The sequence below is a fragment of the Alligator sinensis genome, unplaced genomic scaffold, assembly GCF_000455745.1.
Source record: "Alligator sinensis unplaced genomic scaffold, ASM45574v1 scaffold1155_1, whole genome shotgun sequence".
NCBI classification, from domain to species: Eukaryota; Metazoa; Chordata; order Crocodylia; family Alligatoridae; genus Alligator; species Alligator sinensis.
Window position 1 is genome coordinate 190,927 of NW_005842861.1, and position 20,901 is coordinate 211,827.

General features: G+C 42.8%; 1 protein-coding gene across 5 annotated transcripts in view; it reads right to left on the bottom strand.

Moving 5' to 3' along the window:
* Nucleotides 1-20,901, bottom strand: part of PDE3A (phosphodiesterase 3A) — a 261,580-nt gene that overhangs the window by 10,980 nt on the left and 229,699 nt on the right. For 3 of the 5 annotated variants that reach the window (XM_025191809.1, XM_025191810.1, XM_014525673.2), the window contains 5 exons: nt 13,923-14,034; nt 10,454-10,567; nt 6,523-6,722; nt 2,646-2,849; nt 456-611 (listed from right to left, as the gene is read on the bottom strand). In XM_025191809.1, the coding sequence (XP_025047594.1) occupies nt 456-611; nt 2,646-2,849; nt 6,523-6,722; nt 10,454-10,567; nt 13,923-14,034 (786 nt within the window). The remainder of the gene's footprint in view (nt 1-455; nt 612-2,645; nt 2,850-6,522; nt 6,723-10,453; nt 10,568-13,922; nt 14,035-20,901) is intronic. The other 2 variants (XM_025191811.1, XM_025191812.1) reach the window with 2 other exon arrangements.

Sequence of the window (20,901 nt, forward strand, 5' to 3'; positions counted from 1 at the left end):
CCTTCTTTTTAACTGTAGTGGCTAGTACATTAAAACCAGAGACAGTTAACATCCTCTGGACCTTAACTTATGACCTCAAAGGCATTGGTTTGCTTTGCAGAACAACTTGACGGCATTGGCTGGTTTTAGGAAGTAGTGGGATAGGTTGGAGGGTTGAATGAAAGCTACGCTTAATCTACATTTTCCCATTCAAACGGGAAAAAAACCTGAGAGCCAGAACACCCTAGAACTCACACCTTCAAGGAACATAAGCAGGTTGGCTTACTTTCAGTCTCCTGAAACTGCGAAGTGAACTTTGCAGGCTTCATGCAGTTCTATCAATATCATCCTGTCAAAAAAAAGATGAAAGTCTGCCGCTGATTTGTTCCTACCTCCTTGGCAAGAGTCACAAACTCTGCAATACAATTTAGCACTGAAAGCAAAGGGTAGTAGTTCCTGCCTTGACACACATTTACCTGTTCATAAAATTCATTAACAATGCCTTCTGTCCACTGCAGGTGCAATTCTTTGCATTTAGCAGGCCCGTTGATGTCAGCCAGTTTGATGCACATTTGACAAACAAGCATGCGGTCATTCTCATTACTCCAGTCAATTCCAACATCATCGTTCACCTGGACGATACATAACCAGGATGAAACCATTACAATAGCACTGGGTAAAGGATGTGACTGTAGAGAAAATCCTGCCTTAAGATAGGCTTAAAATATGCTAAGGTACAGAATACAATCTTCAGAACAAATTTAGCCAGACAAAAAATGGTCTAGTTAATGTTTTGAGCTCCTTTTCAAATGTTTTCTCCTCTGTGAGCATTTAGACTGTCCAACAAATTAGGAGAACAGGGGTGGAAGGGAGGGAAGGGAAGCTGTCAGCTGTCATTACAAATCTATAATGTTAAACCAGGACACACTATCTATAGCAGCCTGTGCATCTGATTCCCTCTACTTGGAGATGGCAAATACCATAATCATTCTTTACATTTAGTCAGACCACGCATACTCCTTGTTGACAACCCCTGTACCAATCAGTGATCCGTTTGCCTATTTCTAAAATCTCACATAATTTATCTCTGGCTATGGGGGTGCCACAAGTTTTACCTCATCCATTTTTGGCTACACAACCTCAAATGTGAAAACTTATGGTCTGGAGAAATGACACATTTACATGAATGATAAGCAGCTATCTACTGCATGTTGCTACACTGCCCTAGGATAGATGTATTCTGTGTACTCCAGATCCCAGTGTAATTTACAATGGTGTACAAATCCAATACAACTTACACTCTTGTGAACACATTGTCTGTCCAAGCCCTTTTGCTAAAATTCTCAAATCCAGGGGTTTAAAGGTAGATACCAAAATATACCCAAAATTCTATAGCACCAGGGCCAGTGGATTACAACAGAATTTAACCTGGGCCCAATCTGGATCTGATTTTTGGAGGGTTTGAGGAGCTACAGATCCGTTTCATGAAGAAGTAACAGCACTCAGCATTCCTAAAAATCAATCCATGACTTTAGCTGCATACCTGAGAACTTTGGCATTGGTTTGGAACACAGTAAAACTGTTTATTTTGGGGAATTTAAAGGCAGCAAGCAAGAGAACAGTTACAGAGAGAACTGCACTTTGGTAACTTACAGACTTTTTACATGCAATTTCTACTTTGACATATCTATAGAGAGTGCAAACAACACCTTTCATCTCAAAAAGGCATTCTTTTATTATTGTTGTTCTAATAATATTACTACTACTGCACCATCTAAGACACATGGGGTATTTATACACATGCTCTGGGAGTGTGTGTGTGTGTGTGTGTGTGTGTGTGTGTGTGTGTGTGTGTGTGTGTGGAGTGGGTGGGGGGGAAATCGATGCTTAATCAGAATGGCTCGGAGAGCCACTCTAAAGTGCCCAAAGCAGAATGTGTATCAGTGTCCCTGCACTGAAAAACGGAGGCAGGGGTGCTTTAACCGAAGCTCATTGAACAAGCTTTAGTTAAAGCGCCCCCACACCATTTTTCAGTGCGGGGACACGGGTACACACGATGCTGGAGAATGGTAATTTCTGCACTCCAGCAGACTCAGTTAATTACAGTGCCATGGAGCAGCCTTGCTGCATGTGACTAGGTGCCCCTAGTCAGGGAGAAGGACCTCTTTGTGCTAGATTCTGTACAAACACAGAACAGCAATAACAACAAGACAATCCCTGCCAAATGATGCACCTCATTATCTAGTTAAAATAATTTATCACTGGTGAATTGCAGTCTCCTCTTAGTCATGGCAGCATCTCCCCAAACCACCATTTCTCCTCTGCCCTAAGATAGTTCAACTCAGTGCCAGAGCAAGGAGGAAAGGGAAAAACTCCCCACTTATGGGAGTGTACTGAGCACCAGTTAGGACACTGTCTATCATCTCCATTCCTTATGCAATCAGCAGAACACAGGCCTTGTTTTATCCCAGGGTCTGAAACAGCAAATAGGATCTAAAAAATCATCTGTGCCACCACATTCAATAAGCAAATATCAAAAGTCCCAGACAAATATTTAGCAGAAATAACTTTTACAGCTTTAGAAAGAAAGGTGCAGGAAGAAAAGCAACATAACCTTTCAAGACTTTCATTGACTATACACTGAAAATTTGCATAAGTCTTTTTACCTTGGCATTGAATTTGGCTATAAAATCAAAGTGTTTCTTCAGATCAGTGGCCAAAATGGCCTCAATTACAAGAAACCGGAAATGCTTGAATTCCACATGGTCGAGATTGACTAAGAAGTTATACTCTGGCCTGGACATGAAAAGATTCCACGCAGCAGCTGCATGATGATTCTCCAAAACAGAGCGGTCATTATACAGCACAGCCTGCAGAAGCAAAACAGTGAATAATCTTAGCATATCAAGTATAAAAAGCAAGAAATAAGAATTACAATGTGGAATGAAACCAACTTCAACTGGCTAGAGAGAGAGTCAAATTTCCCCATTTCTGAAGAATTTGATGACATCTCTTAAACTGAATTGTTACTAGTAATAGTAGTGACTATCTTTCTGGATTGAAAGAGCCAAATTTTACACTCCAAAGGGTCTCTCATTCCTTTTTGACCAGTACCATATGATGAGTTACTGTACTTTCTCACATACCATATGTCCCAAATAACACGCCCACCACCTTGTTTTTGGGAAGGCAGATGATGGAAATTTTTTTTTCAGCGCTATGGCTCAAAAAGCAGGGGCACAGCTTACCCTCCTTTTCCTACTCAGGAAAGAGTTACAGTTTTAACCTGTTCATAGCTGAATTGTCAACAACTCTTGGCTGATCAGCCAAGAGTTGAAACTAGCTGGTGCTGACAACTGAAATCTATGGGTGGATCTAGGACTGTGGAAAGAGCTAAAAAGCCTTCCGGACTGTGAAATAGCAGGAGCAAGACCAGGAGTAGTTAGCAGACAGCAAAATTGCTGAACAAAGGATGGCTTGCTTAGTGGAGCATTGAAAAAAGAGACAGGGTCATTAACACCTGTGGACTGAAGAACAATTACCTGGAATCAAGTAGTTTACAATGAGCCCTAAAGTCAACTGATTTCTGCAACACTACCCAAATAGAAAGGCTACAATTGCTGCTGGGCACTTGGTTTTATACTTTGGGTAGAGAAGGAATCAAAGCAGGGTGTGACTCTACCACTTCTTCCCACCCTGAATCTGGCGTGGCCAGAATTCACTTCTCTCTTCACGTGGCTCCTGGAGGAAAAAGGTTGAAAAAACCAGCAGCCATGTTACAGCATCTTATGGCCATGTTACACCTGGAAAAAAAAAAATCAGCTTCCATGCTTAAGACATGTGCCACAACTTTGGAAAGCTAATTTTTGGGGTAAAGGTGAGTGCAGTATACAAGAAACCATTGTAATCTCTGTGGCAGAATACCAGCTCTGTCTCTCTCCAAACTCTGCTGTCTGACAATTTGGCTACCATGGTCACTGCAGAGGGCAGACTCCTCTTGTCCCATCTGCTTCAGGTAACCCTGAGTTGTAACCTGATTTGGATACGTTCCTGAAGGAGAGGGGAAACCTGCTCCCTCTGCCTATGCGACTGGCATCACATACCTGGGTGAGGGGCTTACGCTCCATATTGTTCTAAGCAATGCCAACATGACTGGGAGGGGGCTAAAGACCCTGCAGTCTACCTGGCAACCAGTGGTGCATTTCAAATTGGATGGCTGGCAGCCAGCAGTTGCTGGCCATCATTGGACCAGGTGAATTAGGTCATAAGGGCTATATAAGTGAAGGACTGCCCAGGAGGAGGGGCGGTAGCCATGATGAAAACTCACAGAGAAGCTGGACTATTTGAAACTTGCTCTCTCTCTCTTGAAACTGTGATTAATGAACTGCTTGCCTCCAGAGGGAATCTCCACCTGCCTCTGGATGATACTTGTGAGTAAGCTACCGAGATCTAACTAGATATATAGCTTGCAGTAACTCAGACGCGTGACTGATCAAAGGCTACTGTGCCACTGTTTGCTCTAAGGTATTTCTCTGATATTGCTCTACCCTGTACCCTATTCCACACCTACTACTTGTAACCAATAAAGTTCTCTTTTGTACCTAGTGCGGGAGACTTATTGGGAGAGGGTCTAGATAATGCTGTGGGGTCCCCTTGGTTCAGCTGACTAAGGGAGACTGTTATTTGTGCTTTGGGCTGAGGGAAGCACCCCAAGTTCTTGCAGTGGGTCAAGTACCCTCAAGGACTACTAGGCCTGTGTTTCCCAGAGGGCGCAGGTCCCAGATCAGGCGAGACTCTGGTGGTGGCGGTGTTACCCCCAGGCTTGTGGGTGTGCTCCAGGAAGGGAGTAAGCCAGATGTGAGGCACCCCCAGGGAGGCACTCGGCGCCTGGAAGGTGGTTGGGCGCAGTGAGGTGGGTGGTTCAACACAAGAGTACCCCGTACTGGCCCACCACAATCTGTTTTCGTTAATTTTTTAATGGCTATAATTAAAAAGTATTTTATGTATTTATGTAGGACTTTCTACCACTTTTCAGAGCTGGAGTCTTTAACGGTAGGGGTGTGCAAAACAGGCCATATTTGATTTGGATTTGCATTCAGCCCGAATTGGAAACAGGTTGATTTGGATCACTGTCTCAGTTTGATATGGCCAAATCCAAATTTGAAGGTTCGATGCTGATTTGGACAATCAGCGATTCGGCCATAGACTCAGCTTTAAATGTTTTTCTGCATCCCTCGAGGTACCAGGCATGGCTCGTGAATGCTGCAATGCTGCAATGGTGGGGCAGATGCAGCATTCAAAAGGAGCCTGCCCCCCCATGCGCTCAGCGATTGGGCAAGGAGGGACCCCAGGTGCGCCCCCAGACCCAGAAGGCACCAGTCGCTGAGACGGTGGGGCACATGGGGATTGGGGGGGGAGGGCAGTGTGCTCCCCGGCAGGCCCGGAAGTGCTTCTGGTCCACTACCGGGTCTGCTGCCGAGCACACTGGGGAGCCCCCTGCACCTCTGTGGGATGCTCCATCCGCCCTACCATCGCAGCATTCACAAGCTGCCTGGTACCCTGAGCTATGCAGAAAAACATTTAAAGCTGTGTCTATGTCCGAATCATCGAATCTTTATGAATCTCTGCGAATTGATTTGGAGGGTTCCGATTCAATTAGGATTGATTAAAGGGTCTCCTGATTTGATTCAGATTCAGAGATTTGGCCACCAAATCAGGCCGAATCCCTGCCAAATCTCATCAGCGACCGAAGCTTCGCACAGCTCTGCTTATTGGTTCTATCAAACCAGTATAGTTCAACAATTCCTACCACAGTTATAAGGTTTTATAAATATATGATCTCATAGAACTCTGACTATCAACATCACAAATCAGTTTAAATGCCATTTCTTCTGAAGGACTTGCTTTGGGAAATGACAGATGCTGCATTCAGAAAGCAGATTAATTCAAACTCCAAGGTGTGTGTATATATATATATATATATATATATCTCTTATGGAATTGTCCTTTACTGGCCCAGGTTTTTAAATTACTTAGTAAAATTCTGTTTGAATTACATTAATAATCTTGAATATTTAGCATAAGGTAAGAAGTACTATTAGAAAAATCACAGGGAATATAGTAGAGAGAGATTGTATTTAGTTTTGTGAAATGTGCATACACAGTTTAGCAATATAGCATAAAGTCGGTATGTTCAATGCATAGGGCTTCCCTATTAAATAGTAGAAAAATTAGCTTCTCTTTCTCCAAATGCTTTAAGCTGTTAGCAAATTCATTAGCAAATTAACCCTATCTTAAGGAAATCCTTATTCATCCTTTGTTGCTGGTGCTACTATGTATGGTGTACAATACATACACTATGCTTTGCACTATTTGGTAGAAAACAAATTGTGCAATAATAAACATATTATCTGATTCTTACAATGTCATGGTTTACATGTAATGCATCTCTAATAGACACTTTTAAAAAGGAAAAAGTTATCCTAAAAGACCTTTGGAAACACTATAATTAAACACCATATAAAAAGACAGCTAAAAACTTACCTGAGGTGCACTGGTTGCAACCAAAAAGGCATTGGTCCTTCCTGGATGATCATAGTCATGCATGGCTGCTGCTACATAAAGGGCCATCAATTCTAGGGCAGGGATATTGCCAGAAAGGCAACCATAGCTGTCATCTGTAGGAGTATACATCTTTGAAAACACGTATCCCATGTGACCATGAGTGATTCCACTATCAGAATCTAAGCAAACACAAAAAGCATCTTAAAGAAGTTTGACATCTTATTAAAATAACTCTCTCAGGAGCACATTTGGGGGTAGGGTGAATTTACAATATGCTTTTTGAGCACAATTAATCACTCAGTAGTAAATTTCATGATTTCTAATAATTTGTGTATTAAGGATTATTCTAAGTTACTGTTAGTAACCCCTGATTACACAGCATGGCTCTCTCTCTCTAAAGACTGGACCATAAAGAAAACCCCGAATCCTTTATGGTCTTTGAATAAATAGCTCAACCAGCCTAGTTGCTTGATTTTAGGCTACTTGTGCAAGTTCATTTAATGGCACAATGGAACCTGATCATAAGAATATAAGAACTGTTATTAATTGTGTCAAACCATAGGTCCAGTTTGCCCAGTGCCCTGTGTCATACAGCGGATGCTGAAAGGGAGAGTGAATTGGGCATGACCAGGGATATTTTTCTCCCCGACTGTTCCTCTCTCACTTGCAACCATTTAAGGTATAGGAAGTTCTAATTTAGAGACTCTATCCCTAACTCCCATGCTCAATAACTATGGACGCCCCTTTCCTCCAAGAATCTGTCCAATCCTTTTTTGAATCTGTCTAAATTGTCAGCCTCCACAACATCTGGTGGCAATGATCCACATTTCAATTACATGCTATGTGAAAAAGAAATTCCTTTTGTTAGTTTTAAACTTACTACCTACTAGTTTCTTTTTATGACTCCTAGTTCCTGTATTGTGAGAGACAATAAATAATAAATCCCTATTTACTTTCTCTTCACCATTTAGTAAACCCTTAACAGGCCCCCCCTTGAGTGTCTCTTTTCTAAACTGAATATGCCACATGGCTGTCAGTCTTTGTCTCGCGTCACATGGAAGCCCCTCCCTACTAGGGCTGTGCGAAACACCACCATTTCATTTTGACTTCCGTTTTGCCGTTTCGATGGGACAGTGTTTTGTTTCAAGTTTAGCTTCGAAGCACTGTTCCATTTTGTTTTGTCAAAACTGTTTCGCTGTTTTGACGTTTCGCCCATGGGCTATAATGGAGAATCACAAAACTGCCTATAACTTTGTCATTTCTTGCCTATTTGAATGAAAACAGCAGGGATGGTAGCCCCTGCTGAGGCCACAAAGCCTGTCATGTTTCAAGGAGATAGGTGCAGGGGTTTCTGGGAAACTGCACCTCAAGCTGCTGACAAGCAAAACTTGTGACATGTGTGACTGCGTGTGTTAAGGCACAGCTGTTTTTCCCTCCCTCCCTCAGAGCACTGGGACTGGAAGGGACCTCAGGGAAGGATCACAGTTACTGCCCAGCTACACATGTCAATATCAGAGCAGTCCTTCCCCCTTCTTCCTCTTCCCTCTCTTAACTTTCTGTTTCCCTGAAAGCAAGCCCAGCTTCAAAACTTGAAATGTTTCAAAACTATTGATACATTTCGAGTGCCCTCATTTTATTTCAAGGCTGTTTCAAAGCCTTTTGTTTCAATTTTGCTGTTTCAAGCTTGAAACAAGTCGAAACAGTGTCAAAACGAAACACCTGGCAAAAATTCGCCCAGCCCTACTCCCTACCTCTAATCATCCTTGATGGCCTTCTCTGGACCCTCTCTGGTATTTCTATATCCTTTTTCAAGTGTGAAAATCAGAACTGGCACAGTATTCAAGGTGTGGATTTATAAAGGGGCATGATGATACTTTCAGTTTTGTTTAAATTTCCCTTCTTAACAATCCCTAACATTTTGTTTGCCTTTCTGATGGCTGCTGAGCACTGAGTTGATATTGTCAGTAAGCTGTCCACAGTGACTCCCAGATTGCTTTCCTGTGTGATAGCAGCTAATGTAAAGCCCATCATAGTGTAAGGTTGGGATCCGTGATTCTAATCGAACCTCCTGCCATGTATACCACACGTGCTTCAAGCAACTGGTGTAGATGCCAAGTTGGGACCAACAATCAGCTGATGGTCCTAGTAGTTCCAGACTAGAACTGACAATCAACTGATCAGGGGTTCCAGCCCCGAAACTCCACTGAGGCCAGTCCCAGAGCCCCATGCACCAGGATGTCAAAACAAAATCTGCACGCAATTTTTAAAGTTTCCAGCATTCCTTGGCCTTGGGATGTAAGAGAGGCTTTGCTGCACATGCAGTCCTGATGCACTTCTCCCCAGTCCTAGGATCTCCTGCCTGAAAAGTGCCAATTGCCTCAGTCTGAAATTCCCTCTGAGCTGCAGGGTAAGGCATGCGGTTTGCCAGATTCAGGCTCCCTGCTATCCAGCACCAGCTGATGGGCTTCGCCCATTCAGCACCCCAAAAAACAGCAGCTGCAGATCCTTTCAGGGCTGCACCACATGGATGTCAGTCTGTCAACACGAGGAGAGCTGTCAACCAAGCCCTGCCATTCAGCTGACATCCGGCTGCTTGGAGGGGACTACCCTGCCACACATTCAATTTAAGATGTGATGGAAACCAGGCACAAAAATATTATGTATATTTTAAGAATAAATGTTGCGTCTCATTTCCTTTTTTGTCACAGCATTACTTGCCTGAATGTGTGGCTGGGTTACAGCATTATTAAGAGGTTAATTGTGTGTTAAGTATAATGGCTGCCGGGGACCTACTATCCAACATTCCTGAGTTCAATTTTGTTGCTGAAAATGTGGATGAGTGTGCCCTGAGAAGGATCTAGAACATACCACTTCCAGAGATGATAAAAGATCAGATGGAGAGATCAGATGGTTTGATCAGATAGGTGAGTTGTATGTTCCCATAAATGAATACCTTTCAAATACACACACACACACACACACACATACACACACACACACACACACACACAATAAATGGCAACTAAAAAAGTTTATATTGATGAAACACCTTTCCCCCCAAAACATTTTGAGCTACTTCACAAACAGTATACATGCACCACTGTTGACATGCAAAGTACACTTCGAAGAGTAAAGAAGAGGATTCTCCAGGATACAGTAGACCAGATTGATGTGCATTTCTCCATGCACACACTCTTAGTATCTATACAATTTTAAAGCAGTGCAATTCTACAGAACCAAGATTTCTGCACTGATTTTCCCTATTGCATCACTAATGTGCTGTCTTGGAAAACAGGGATTAAAAAAAAAAGATTGATTCCAGCAGTCAAAGGCACACTTTTAAAGTATAAATATTAAGCTTGCAAAGTACACTGATCAAAAACCCACTGCAACTTTTGCAGATGAATTCTTTCTAACACTGTAAGAGCAAATAATCTATACAAAAAAAAAAAGAAAAAAGAAACAACAGATTTTGTGTTAGATAGACCTGTGTTTCTCAGTCAGGGTGCTGCGGAATCTTAAGGTGCCTTGAGATTCTTTTAAGGGACAACTGGGTACCATGCAATGATAGACCAAACATAATTCACATGATAAACCCAGATATTTCAAATAGAAATCCATAGTGTCAAAAAAATTCTGCCCTGTTGTGGTATTTCGGATTTTTTTGCAACAGAAGAATTGTTCTATTATTTTTTCTATAGTCAAAGAAGTCAAAACTAAGAGCCAGCATTTTCTGAAGTGTGCTTTGAGTCCAAAAGGGTTGCAAACCACTGAGATGGACAGACAGGTCACAATATTCATCTGGGAGTTCACTACATGCAGCTTCCTCAATGAGTGATTTTTATCTATCCAATTAAACACGCACCATATTCCATTACACAAGTTTTAAAAGCACAATGCATTTAAATACCTGAATCGCTCGCTGACCCCTGGTCATTAATCACAGTTGGGAGTCCTGGGATGGGCTGGGTGGAAAGGTACCAAACAGCGTGTAGAACATCAGTTGCATGGATTCTGTTGTGATCTGTTACAAATCAAATGATACTCATTAAAACATGCTGATTATTTCTAACAGAGGGCAGAGAGCACCATCTAGTGGATCCTGTGGTGAGTTACTTTGAAGCATCTTCAAGGAAAATGATGCCCCCATCACATTTGAAAATGCAGTTTTATTTTATAATTTTGTGAGCAGTCAGCTTTCATTTTATTAGTAAACTGAAGCAGCAGGGGATTTTTTACCATCAGCTAAGGAAGAGAAAAAGTTACTGCTCCCTCCAAACAGAAGATAGAAAAGCCTTTAGCTCAAGAAAAGCTGTGTTTCTAGCTGTACATCTTCACTCCATTCTATACAGTCTGCTACTCATGTACCACATGGTATACAGACCAGGTGAAATCCTGGCTCCACTGGAATCAGTCAAAACACTCTCATTTACTGCATACATAAGGGTGCAATTCTATCAGGTCTCTAATAACAAGGGCTGTAACAGGTAGCATAGTTACTTCACCTGACTTAGCATAGCTCATGTGAGAATGGGCATACCACAACACTCAGGATATGTACACATTGCACAGATAAAAATGTCTCCTATCGGAATTTTAGCCCAAGTTCTTTACTGCGTGAGCTAATTTACCTGCTTGAGAGTGTTAGAGCCCAAGTTCTACTATAACCTTGGCTGTGACCTACACTTTGCAGTGATGTCACACAAAAATAATTGGACATTGACTGCACTCCAGTATTCTTCCTAAAATGCCCCATTGGAGGAGAGAGGAGTCCTTCTGCAATAGACAACTAGCTGCAAAAAAATCCTAGAGTATCTTCACATTGGGAACCATGGGGTATGCCTATACTCTCAACTCAGCAGTGGTCACTGCTCTAGAGGTAATTAAAAGATGAGATTCAAGGACACCTGAAGGCCAATCTGAAGAAATGTGATATTAACCATCAATTTCTGGGACACTCGAGCACCGAATTGCTCCCAAAGGTGTCATGTTGTAGAACAAGGCATTGATCATTTTGGGCAAACTCATTTCACTATGGAAGTAGATAGATGAGAGAGACAATGAGGAGAACTGTGACCAGACATCACCAGGATCTACTTCTCCTTGGAACTAAATGCTATACCTGTAGTCAAACATGCAGATCCCAGATCAGCTTCCTTAGTCATCTACAGACACACCAATGACTTCCCTATTTACTGGAAGACCAAAATCCTCATATCCAAGGGACTGCCGTCACTGCCACTGACCATGGAATATGCCCCCAGACAGATATAGGCAAGTCCAGGAACTCTGAAAACACTAATGTAAGTCTGGCTTCACAGTGGACATCTCACATCTGGGCTTGGCTTTCTAGGGTGCTTAGACTCTGAAGCCAATCAGCTGAGCTAACTGCAGGGTAGATATACCCCCTATCTGAACAGGGTAATTTGTCAAGCAGCTGCTGAGCTGTAGTCTAAAGCTATAGTCTAAAGCTGTATCAACAATATGGACAGGTATGAGCTGTCCTCAAGCTTCAAACCATCTCACTTGAGAAGGAAAATAGGATTGATGTAATTCAGTCTAGAGATTTCAGTGTGCATATGGGTGATGATGATGAGAGCTGCTCCTACTAACCCAATGGAGAAAAGACCTCAAACAGATTTCACTCTCATAACTTCCAGCTAAGCAGCAAGACAGCAAGAGATAAGAAGCCTTCAAAATTTGGAGGAATTGAAATGTCCTGTTATCTTCAGGAAATAATAACCCCCACCCCCCAGAACAGTCATGATCATGAAAACTATTCACAAAAAAATAGACATTATCAAGGACATTAGGTCTGAAAAGTGAGTTATTTCAATGCGAATTAGGTGCCTATATACCATTGAGGATATGGTCTTCAGGTATTCTTGATTATTCTAGGTTTTGACTTGCAACAAAATAGACCTGAGATAACTGTTTAAGCATGAAGCTTGCATGGCAATTAACTCAAATAAGCCATGATTGTGCCAGTGAAAAATGCTAATTTAGATATTTCAGTGGGACAATGAGCTTGTACATTTTTAGGATGCTAGGATTAAAATCTTTGTTCAGGGATACACCGATCATCTATTTGTAGCCTAAGGGTAAAATCCTATTCCATCTATGAGGTGTCTATGTGTGATCTTGTTCTATGCTGCTTGAGTTAGTAATCAGTCATAATCAGTTATAGTGGGAAACAAAACCAAAAGGTGGGGGCAGAAGCTTCTCTCTAAGGCTGGAAACAGATATCTCATTTGAGGCAGCCCTGATTGATCTAAGTCAAAACCTGGGACAAAAGAGGAGTGGCACAGTCCTTTATACACAGCCCTTTCAAACAGTAGCTGGGGAGAGCATTGAGCCTGACAGGCTTGTCCCTGGAATGATTGGCAATTAACTTGAATGAGCTGCTATTAACTAACAGACATATATAGCTCTGTCTTAGGAAAAAGTGTCAGTATGTTTTATATTGCTTATTGCACAGGTACTTAAAGAGGGACCATGGACTGGTACATGGAACAAAAGGCTTTCTCCTGAGAGAAATGTGATGTCTGTTTACACCCTAAGAGAGGCAATTTGGGGAAACAATCAAATCAGGCTTGCTGGAAGCAAATTACATACTATGTTCTGTTGTTTAGGTTGCTAATGAATGATAACAATGGCTAAGAATCAGAATAATTTTAACCCATATGTATAGATTTCATTCACATACAAGGTGGGGAATTCTACGGCCTGTGCACTGGAAAGCCTGATGCAAGCACCGGTTTATCAGATACATGCTGAAGGACAACACTTAACTGATTTACAGGACTAATTTTCAATTAGTGACCTGGGCCCATATCCTCAGTGGTATATAGGTACCTAGTTCGCATTGAAATAACTCACTTTTCAGTAAGACACAGGCTGTGTCTACATAGCCTCCCTGTTGAGACTGGGACTACTGTTGAGAAATAAGTCCTGCTCACCCACTCCCACTGTGTATACTCAGGACTGGAAATCAGGCTGAACAGAGAGCTTAGAGGTTTGAACCTAAGGTCATGCTCTAACATCATCCCTGGGGAGCTCCTGAGGCAAGGAGCAGAACAGTGTTCCCAGTATTGGCAGGGTGGTAGTAGTAGCATGGACATAGACTCCCAAATGCCTAGAGTCGCTTTGAAAAAGTCTTGGGCTCTACAGTCAGTCAGCCATAGCAACTCTGAATGGATCAATGCTTAAGTATTTTAAAAAGTATGTGAGTGATAGTCAAAAGGTGGTAAAGAAAATACAGCCCATGAAAGAATAAATAACTACTGGGAGAAGGAAGGACGTATTACAATTTTTTACTGAAAAATGAAAATCAGTGATCCTGAAAAATATACTCCTATTTATCCAGGAGCTTTACTTACAAGGTATGTCTCGGTACCCACACTCCAGTGCGTGAAAGTAGTTCATGAACTCCCTCACTGGAATTTTAAAGGTTTCAAACAGACCCATATCTTCAAAAAGCTTGTATGATACCTGAAAAAAGTAAAACCAACATTCGGCTAAGTACACTAAAATGATACCAGAATGAAAAATTAGAGATGACTATAACTAAGTCATGTGATGCACTCCCCCCTTCCATGTACGAGACTGTTCCTACAACTTTTGTCAAGTGTGTAATGGTAACCAGCACTTCCACTGAGCTACACTTTTAGCCATAAACAGCCCAAAATGTTCTAGATACCTCCTTAAAAAACAAAGGCATGAATAATACACTCCTTGTGACTTTTCAGAGGTACAAATAAAAATGTGTGAAAAGCTCCTTCCTAGTTTCTGTCCCAAAAAGCTTACCATAACAAAAACATTTCTATCATTTTAGCAGACAAGCAGTAAGCAGGGGATTTTAGCAGTAAGCAGGGGATGGGAAGAGGAAGGCAAAGCTGACATATATGGACAAACATTTGTGGGTCTAATGATCAAAATCTTGCAGGTGAAATGACGGAAGTAAATGTTCAGAAAGCACAACTGAAGTAAATGAATTCTCAAGTGGCACTTGTCTTGGAAGACAGGATTGTGAAAAATGTTCATGAAAAATCATGGAAGAAGGCATAAAGACATGGTAAATGAGGAGTCAACATGGCTATTGGAGCTGGAAGTAATGGTGGGATGAAAACATTAATAGAGAATTAGGAAAAGAGACCATATCAGGTCTCAGATGATGCAGATAGGGATACTGGATGTGAGGGCATGAAGAAAACAAATGCAGACTTGATATAAAGTGCAATAGGACTTAGTAATGTTAAGTTTATTCAGCTTTCCTCATGAATCAGTTTTGAACCACTCTAATAATTTCCCTTGCTGTTCTCTGAATGTCCTCCAATTTATTGCTGACTTTCTGGTAATGAGATACTGAGAACCACTATATTTAGTCTCACCATAGCTGTATTGATGAAGGTCTTCTGTCTCTGTTCCACGATAGGCTGTATCTGTCTATCATTCCCCAAATCATTTTGGCTTTTGTTTCCATGTAGCATGTAAAAAGAGCCTAAATCAGACTTCAGTCTACCTTTTCCTACAACATGTCAGTTGTATGGAACAGGATTTGCAGTCAATAACACCTAGGGTGTAGTACCCAAACCTGAATTAACTGAAATGTTGAATAACCTTACTGTGCATCACAGTAGAAAGTGGGATCTGAGATGACAAATGTAGGGTCCAAATCTACACAATAACTTCATATCTTTGCATCTGACTTCTGGTCTCAAGTCTCCTTCCTCAGCAAGTGACAGTTTTCCTGCACTCCAACTCCTAGTCCCTGTTCTCCCTTCCCTCATCCTTCTACCAGACTCCTGTCTACTCCCTCTGCCACATCTCCATTCTCAGAATTGGCTTATGTCCCTTCCTACATACCAGCAGCAGGGTCAAGTGAGACAGAGCTCCCTGCTTTCATGAGCACACCTCACAGCAGCCTAGAGCTATATGGAGTCATCAGAGCTTCCAGTAGCAAAGCTCTAACAAGCTTCTACTGCAACGGTGAACTCTTGATTTGCCAAAATTTATAAATCGGCCAGTTCTATCTGGCTTTTCACATGGATGGGCAAAGGGTGATCTCTGATGCAGAAGGATGGGAGGTGAGGAGGTCTCAAAGGAAAAAAAATAGCAGTATATTTTAGTGGGTGCAAAACAATGCATTTTCGCCACTAGCTGCTGTCTTAGAGACATTGAAACCTTTTCAGTTAAAATAAACATGCATAACATTAAAAAAATACAAAAAAGTGGCTTGAGGCAGACACTTGCTTGTAAAACTTTAGCCCAAACAGTTACAGTTTGGACAAGTTGTAGAAGCCATGGAGAACAGGGCCTCAAAGTAAAAAGTTTCAGGCAACTTTGACCCATGGCATAACCCCACGTATTAAAATGAGGTCACTGAATTTTGTCCTAAGGAAGCAGGGATTTTGTCCTTGTGGAGTTGTAAAAGAAAGACAGAAAATATTTTAATGTCATTGTCAATTATGAATAACCCATGTGTAGCAGGACAGGTCATGGGGTGGCCGTGGCACCCCCTAATCCTGCCCACACTTTTGGTCCTCTATGCAACACCCCCTCCCCCCCAGACCAGTTATCTCACCTGCCATACCTTGGTGCTGTTTGATATTAATTGGGAGGCTGCCCCCGAGTCCTGGAGTGCCCTCACTGGTGCTCAGTCTAACCTGACATCTCTCGTGATTGCTGGGACCTCTGCCCACTAGCCAAAACAACACAGTTTTCCACCAGTCTCTCTCACACACCAGCAGACCTTATTGGTGCCTGGCTGGCACTGTGAGTCAGTAGCCACCATCTATGGCTCTAATGACCCTAATTTAAGCTGGCCTCATAGTCATGTCTATACCTCAGAGATGTGACTCAGTCGCTGTTTGCCTTCCTGGATAGGCCTGGTCTTTCCAGTCTCAGCCTCTTGTTGGCCCCAGGCCACCTTGGCTGCCCCTTAGGGCTCATGCTCTGGCCTACTTGGCCTCAGACTGCCTCTGTTGCTCCTTCTGGGTTCAGGCTCTGGTCCTCTCAACTTCAGCCTGCCTATGCCTTGTACACCAGCCCCTGGTAGGACTCAACATAGCGAGCCCCTCCAATATCCCTATGGCCTCCTTTCCTCCCTGATCAGCCACTCCTGGTCCTCCAGTCTAAGCTAGAATAAAAATCTGTAAGTCCCTCCATTGGGTCATCATACTACTACCAGTCCACCTTCCCACATCTAACTCTCCCCACCTTGGGAGTACCTGCCATGGCTTGCAGCACCCGCTCCCTACCAGCCTGAGCTGGCAGGAACTCTCTTGGTACAGCTCAAAGCTACACTGCCCCTCTGCCTCAGGAACCCAGGTTTATATCCTCTGGGCTCTTCCCCCTTCCAGTCAGGTGCTCTCTTGGCCAGCTGCAAGTGTGCCTCCTCACCTCAATGGGCAGCTCGCTGCCTAGGCTGCAGTGGTTCCCTTGCTGCCTTCCGACCTATAGCTACTGCCTGCGGCTCTTTCTGCTGCAGTCTCTTCCTTAGAGTAACAACAGCCCCAGGCTCCCTGTTATACCATGATAATACCATGGCAGGAATTAAACCATCCATCATTCATTTTGGATCAAAGCAGTATAACCCATTCCCTATCATATTTCTAGCTTTGGAGAACTGACGAGTGACAGAAAGGCTCTGCCTGCAAAAAGGTTGAAAGGAGGCTTATCTCCATAGTCTCATTTTAGCACCCTAAAGATAATTCTTCTCTTTTTCACAGAAAATGCAGCTTCCCCCCTACCCCCCAGTTTCTCTCATTACTGGTTAATTGAATAAGTGTTCTCATATTGTATCAGTACATCATCTGTTTGGTGGAGGGCAACAAAAATGGTTTGGAGGTCTTATGAGGAGAGGCTGAGGGTACTGGGAGGCTGCCCCCGAGTCCTGGAGTGCCCTCACTGGTGCTTAGTCTAACCTGACGTCTCTCGTGATCTCTGGGACCTCTGCTCACTAGCCAAAACAACACAATTCTCCACAAGTCCCTCTCACACACCACCCCATGACCCATGAGACTTATGAGGAGAGGCTGAGGGTACTGGGTTTATTTAGTCTGGAGAACAGAAGACTGAGAGGGGGATTTAATAGCAACCTTTAACTACCTGAAGGGGGTTCCAAAGGGATAGAGCTAGACTGCTCTCAGTGGTGACAGATGACAGAACAAGAAGCAAGGGAGGTTTAGGTTGGATTTTATGAAAATCTCTTTCACTAGGAAGGTCGTGAAGCACTGGAGCAGGTTACCCAGAGAAGTGGTGGAATCTCCAACCTTGGAGGCTTTTAAGACCTAGCTTGACAAAGCCCTGACTGGGATAATCTAGTTGGGACTGGTCCTGCTCTGAACAGGGGGTTGGACTAGATGACCTCCTAAGGTCCCTTCCAACCCTAATCTTCTATTATTCTATGATCATGATAGTATTAATACTGGTTTTAAGGAAAAAAAGAAACAAACTTTTATCCCTTTCCAGATATTTTTTTCTGGTAAGGGGTTTGTGTACAGAAAGAAGGATAAAACAAACACTGAAAAAGATTTGATTTTTGGAGTATTTAAATTCCTGGTAACAGTGATCTATGATGCCATGGCAATCAACCATGGTCCTGGTTCAAGGACAAACATTAGCAAGGACAAAGTCTTATTTTTGAGGAATGTTAATAGACGATGAAGATGGCGATAAAGGAATATGAGTGGTATTGCAGAAACAAGAATTTAACTTTTTTGTTAGAACCTATTGGGATTGCTTGTGTACACAAGCGTATTTTAATAAACCAGAGTTTGAATGAGAGCTAACCAATAATTCCTGTTACTTTGCTGCATCTTGCCCTCTCAACTCTATTGGGCAGAGATCAAGAGCTCATGTATTTTCTGTTCCTTGCATTGAGGAATAGTTAGATTTTTAGAAGGTATCCATATATTCATAAGTATAAAGAGCAGTCATTACATTAGATTTGAATATGGGATACCAGAGAGTCTCAATCAGGTGCTATATAAAGGGGGAGGAACAGGTACTAGAAAAGAACCTATTGAACCAATGAACTGAAGCACAATGACTTGCTGAAGTCCTGAAGTTCCTTTCATGGATAATGGTTTTCCTGCGACTGTGATACCTGACATGTCTGATACAGTTCTCATAAATAAGGAAGAATGTGATTACTGACAGGAAATATTAAGATAAGCACAGATACATTTTCCTCTTCTCAAGAGATGTCTACAGCTCTTTTTGAAGATATGGAAACCCAAACAAATTACCATGATGTAAACAGGGGTTTATAGCACAGTAGCTACTCCATGGTAGGGATACTGCTTCATTGGTCAAGGATGATCCTGCAGTCTGTCACTGCTGGGTGCAGGGGGCTGGAATAGATGACCTCATTAGGTCCCTTTTTCCCTACTTTCCTATGATCCTATAATATTAGGAAGGGCAGACAGAGGTCAATACTTTAAGTAAAAAAAATATCCTTCTTAGAACACAGAGTTTGAACAAGACAAAATATAACAGACTCTTAAAGAAACAATTAGGAAAAAAAAAATCTTTCCCTTTTCTTTAATATATGTATTGTGAAAATCTGAGATGAACTACAGTGATCTCAGCCATCCCTCTAACTTATGCTTCAGTGGCTAACAGGAGATTTGTAATGGAAAATACCTGTGTGTCTTTGGATAACTATAGGCAATCAAGAGTGAGCAGTGACACAAAGAGCTTGGGGCAAGTGTTAGTTTACGAATTTCAGGTATCTATCAGAATTCAACATGACTGCTTTGAACAGAAAACATGCTTCTTAAAATCTATGCCACTGGGGACAACGAAGGAATCAAAGGGAACCAGAGGGTGGTGGTGGTGGTGGTGCAGAAATAATCTGTTCTGTACTAAGAAACCTTATTATGACAATATAAGAAACAGAACATTAGGAAGGAGCTAAAGATTATGTTCTTAAGCTTCTCCAAGTCTAGATTTTTTTCTCATTCTTCTATTCTGTAGATCTCTACTTTTTGTGTCTGTCCCAGGGAGACATAAATGGAGGTCCTGGAGCACCCTCTTACAGCGGGACCTGAGGCAGGGTTGAGCTGCCCGAAGAAAGAAACAAAAAGCCCTGAAGAGAGGGCTCACTTACCTATTACAGAAAAAGCCAAGCTGTGCCAAGAAGAGCCACCAGTGTGGTTCATCAGCCACTTATATTTGCGGCTGGGGGCGGTGCCGGGCAGATGACATCATCAAAAACTGCCGCCCAGCTGATTTAAAAGCTGGCAGCGGGGAGACAGGAAGGGAGGCAGCCACGCTGGAGCCAGGAGGTGAAGCTGCTCCCTGGGCTCCACAGTGGCAGGATTGTCAGCGTGGCAGGGGGCCAGACAGGGACCCACAGGAGGGGTCCCAGCTCCCCTAAAAGGATTACCCACCTGGCACAACAGGACAGCTGGGCCAAGGAGGATGGCACTGAGGGATCCTGAGGGTCAAAGATGCCAGATCCATGAGTGGGGCAGGCTGAGACCTGTACCCTGATTTGTTCTTTTCTTCTCTTTTATTTTCTTTTACCATTTAGAAGGATGCACAGAGTGCAAACCGGGGAAGGTATCCAAGAGCACCCCTCCGGATCAAGAGGAGGAAAGGAGACAACATTGTAGACTGTGATACCTCAATAAAGGGAGAGCAGACGCTGAGGCAAGGATGGTCCCGCACCCCGTTGTCACCTGGGGTCAAGAGACATCAAGGGATGGGCAAGAAGGGACAAACGTAGGAGGGAACATCAAGGAGACAGGCCAGCGGTCCATCATCCAGTTGTCCTGAGGGATGCCGTATGACTGGGGTGTAGGAAAGGTGGAGACCCAAGAATGCCCGCAAAGGGCAGCGCCTGGTCTGCAAGATTCCACGAGAATCTACCACTGAAGAAAAGAAGATCAAGGTGTGGCAGGAGAGTGTTGGGACCTCTCTTGGGGGTGAACGTAGCCCAATGCGCAAGTCCCGGGGACACACCCCATGGCTGGAGCTGGACGTGTGCTCTAAGGTCGCTAGAGAGCGCCTATATGAGACCAGACAGGTGCAGTGTCCACCAATCTTTCCCTAATATTCTTCAAGCTATCCCTCAACTTCTTCCTCCTTACTTTTATTCCTTTCAATCTTTCCTTCTTCTGTGAGACAGCTATAAGAAAGAACATGGAAAGAGAAAAGAAATTTGCATTTATTATCTGGATAAAAGTTTTAACAGCACCTAAGTGACATAGAATTCTGAGTCTCATTTCAGAAGCACTAGGCACTTATGATTAAGTCCAACAGCAATGAGACTTAGCCACTGCGAGAAATTTCTGAGTCCTGCACAGTTTGTACGCCCCAAAACATCTTAAGAATAGATATATTGGAATC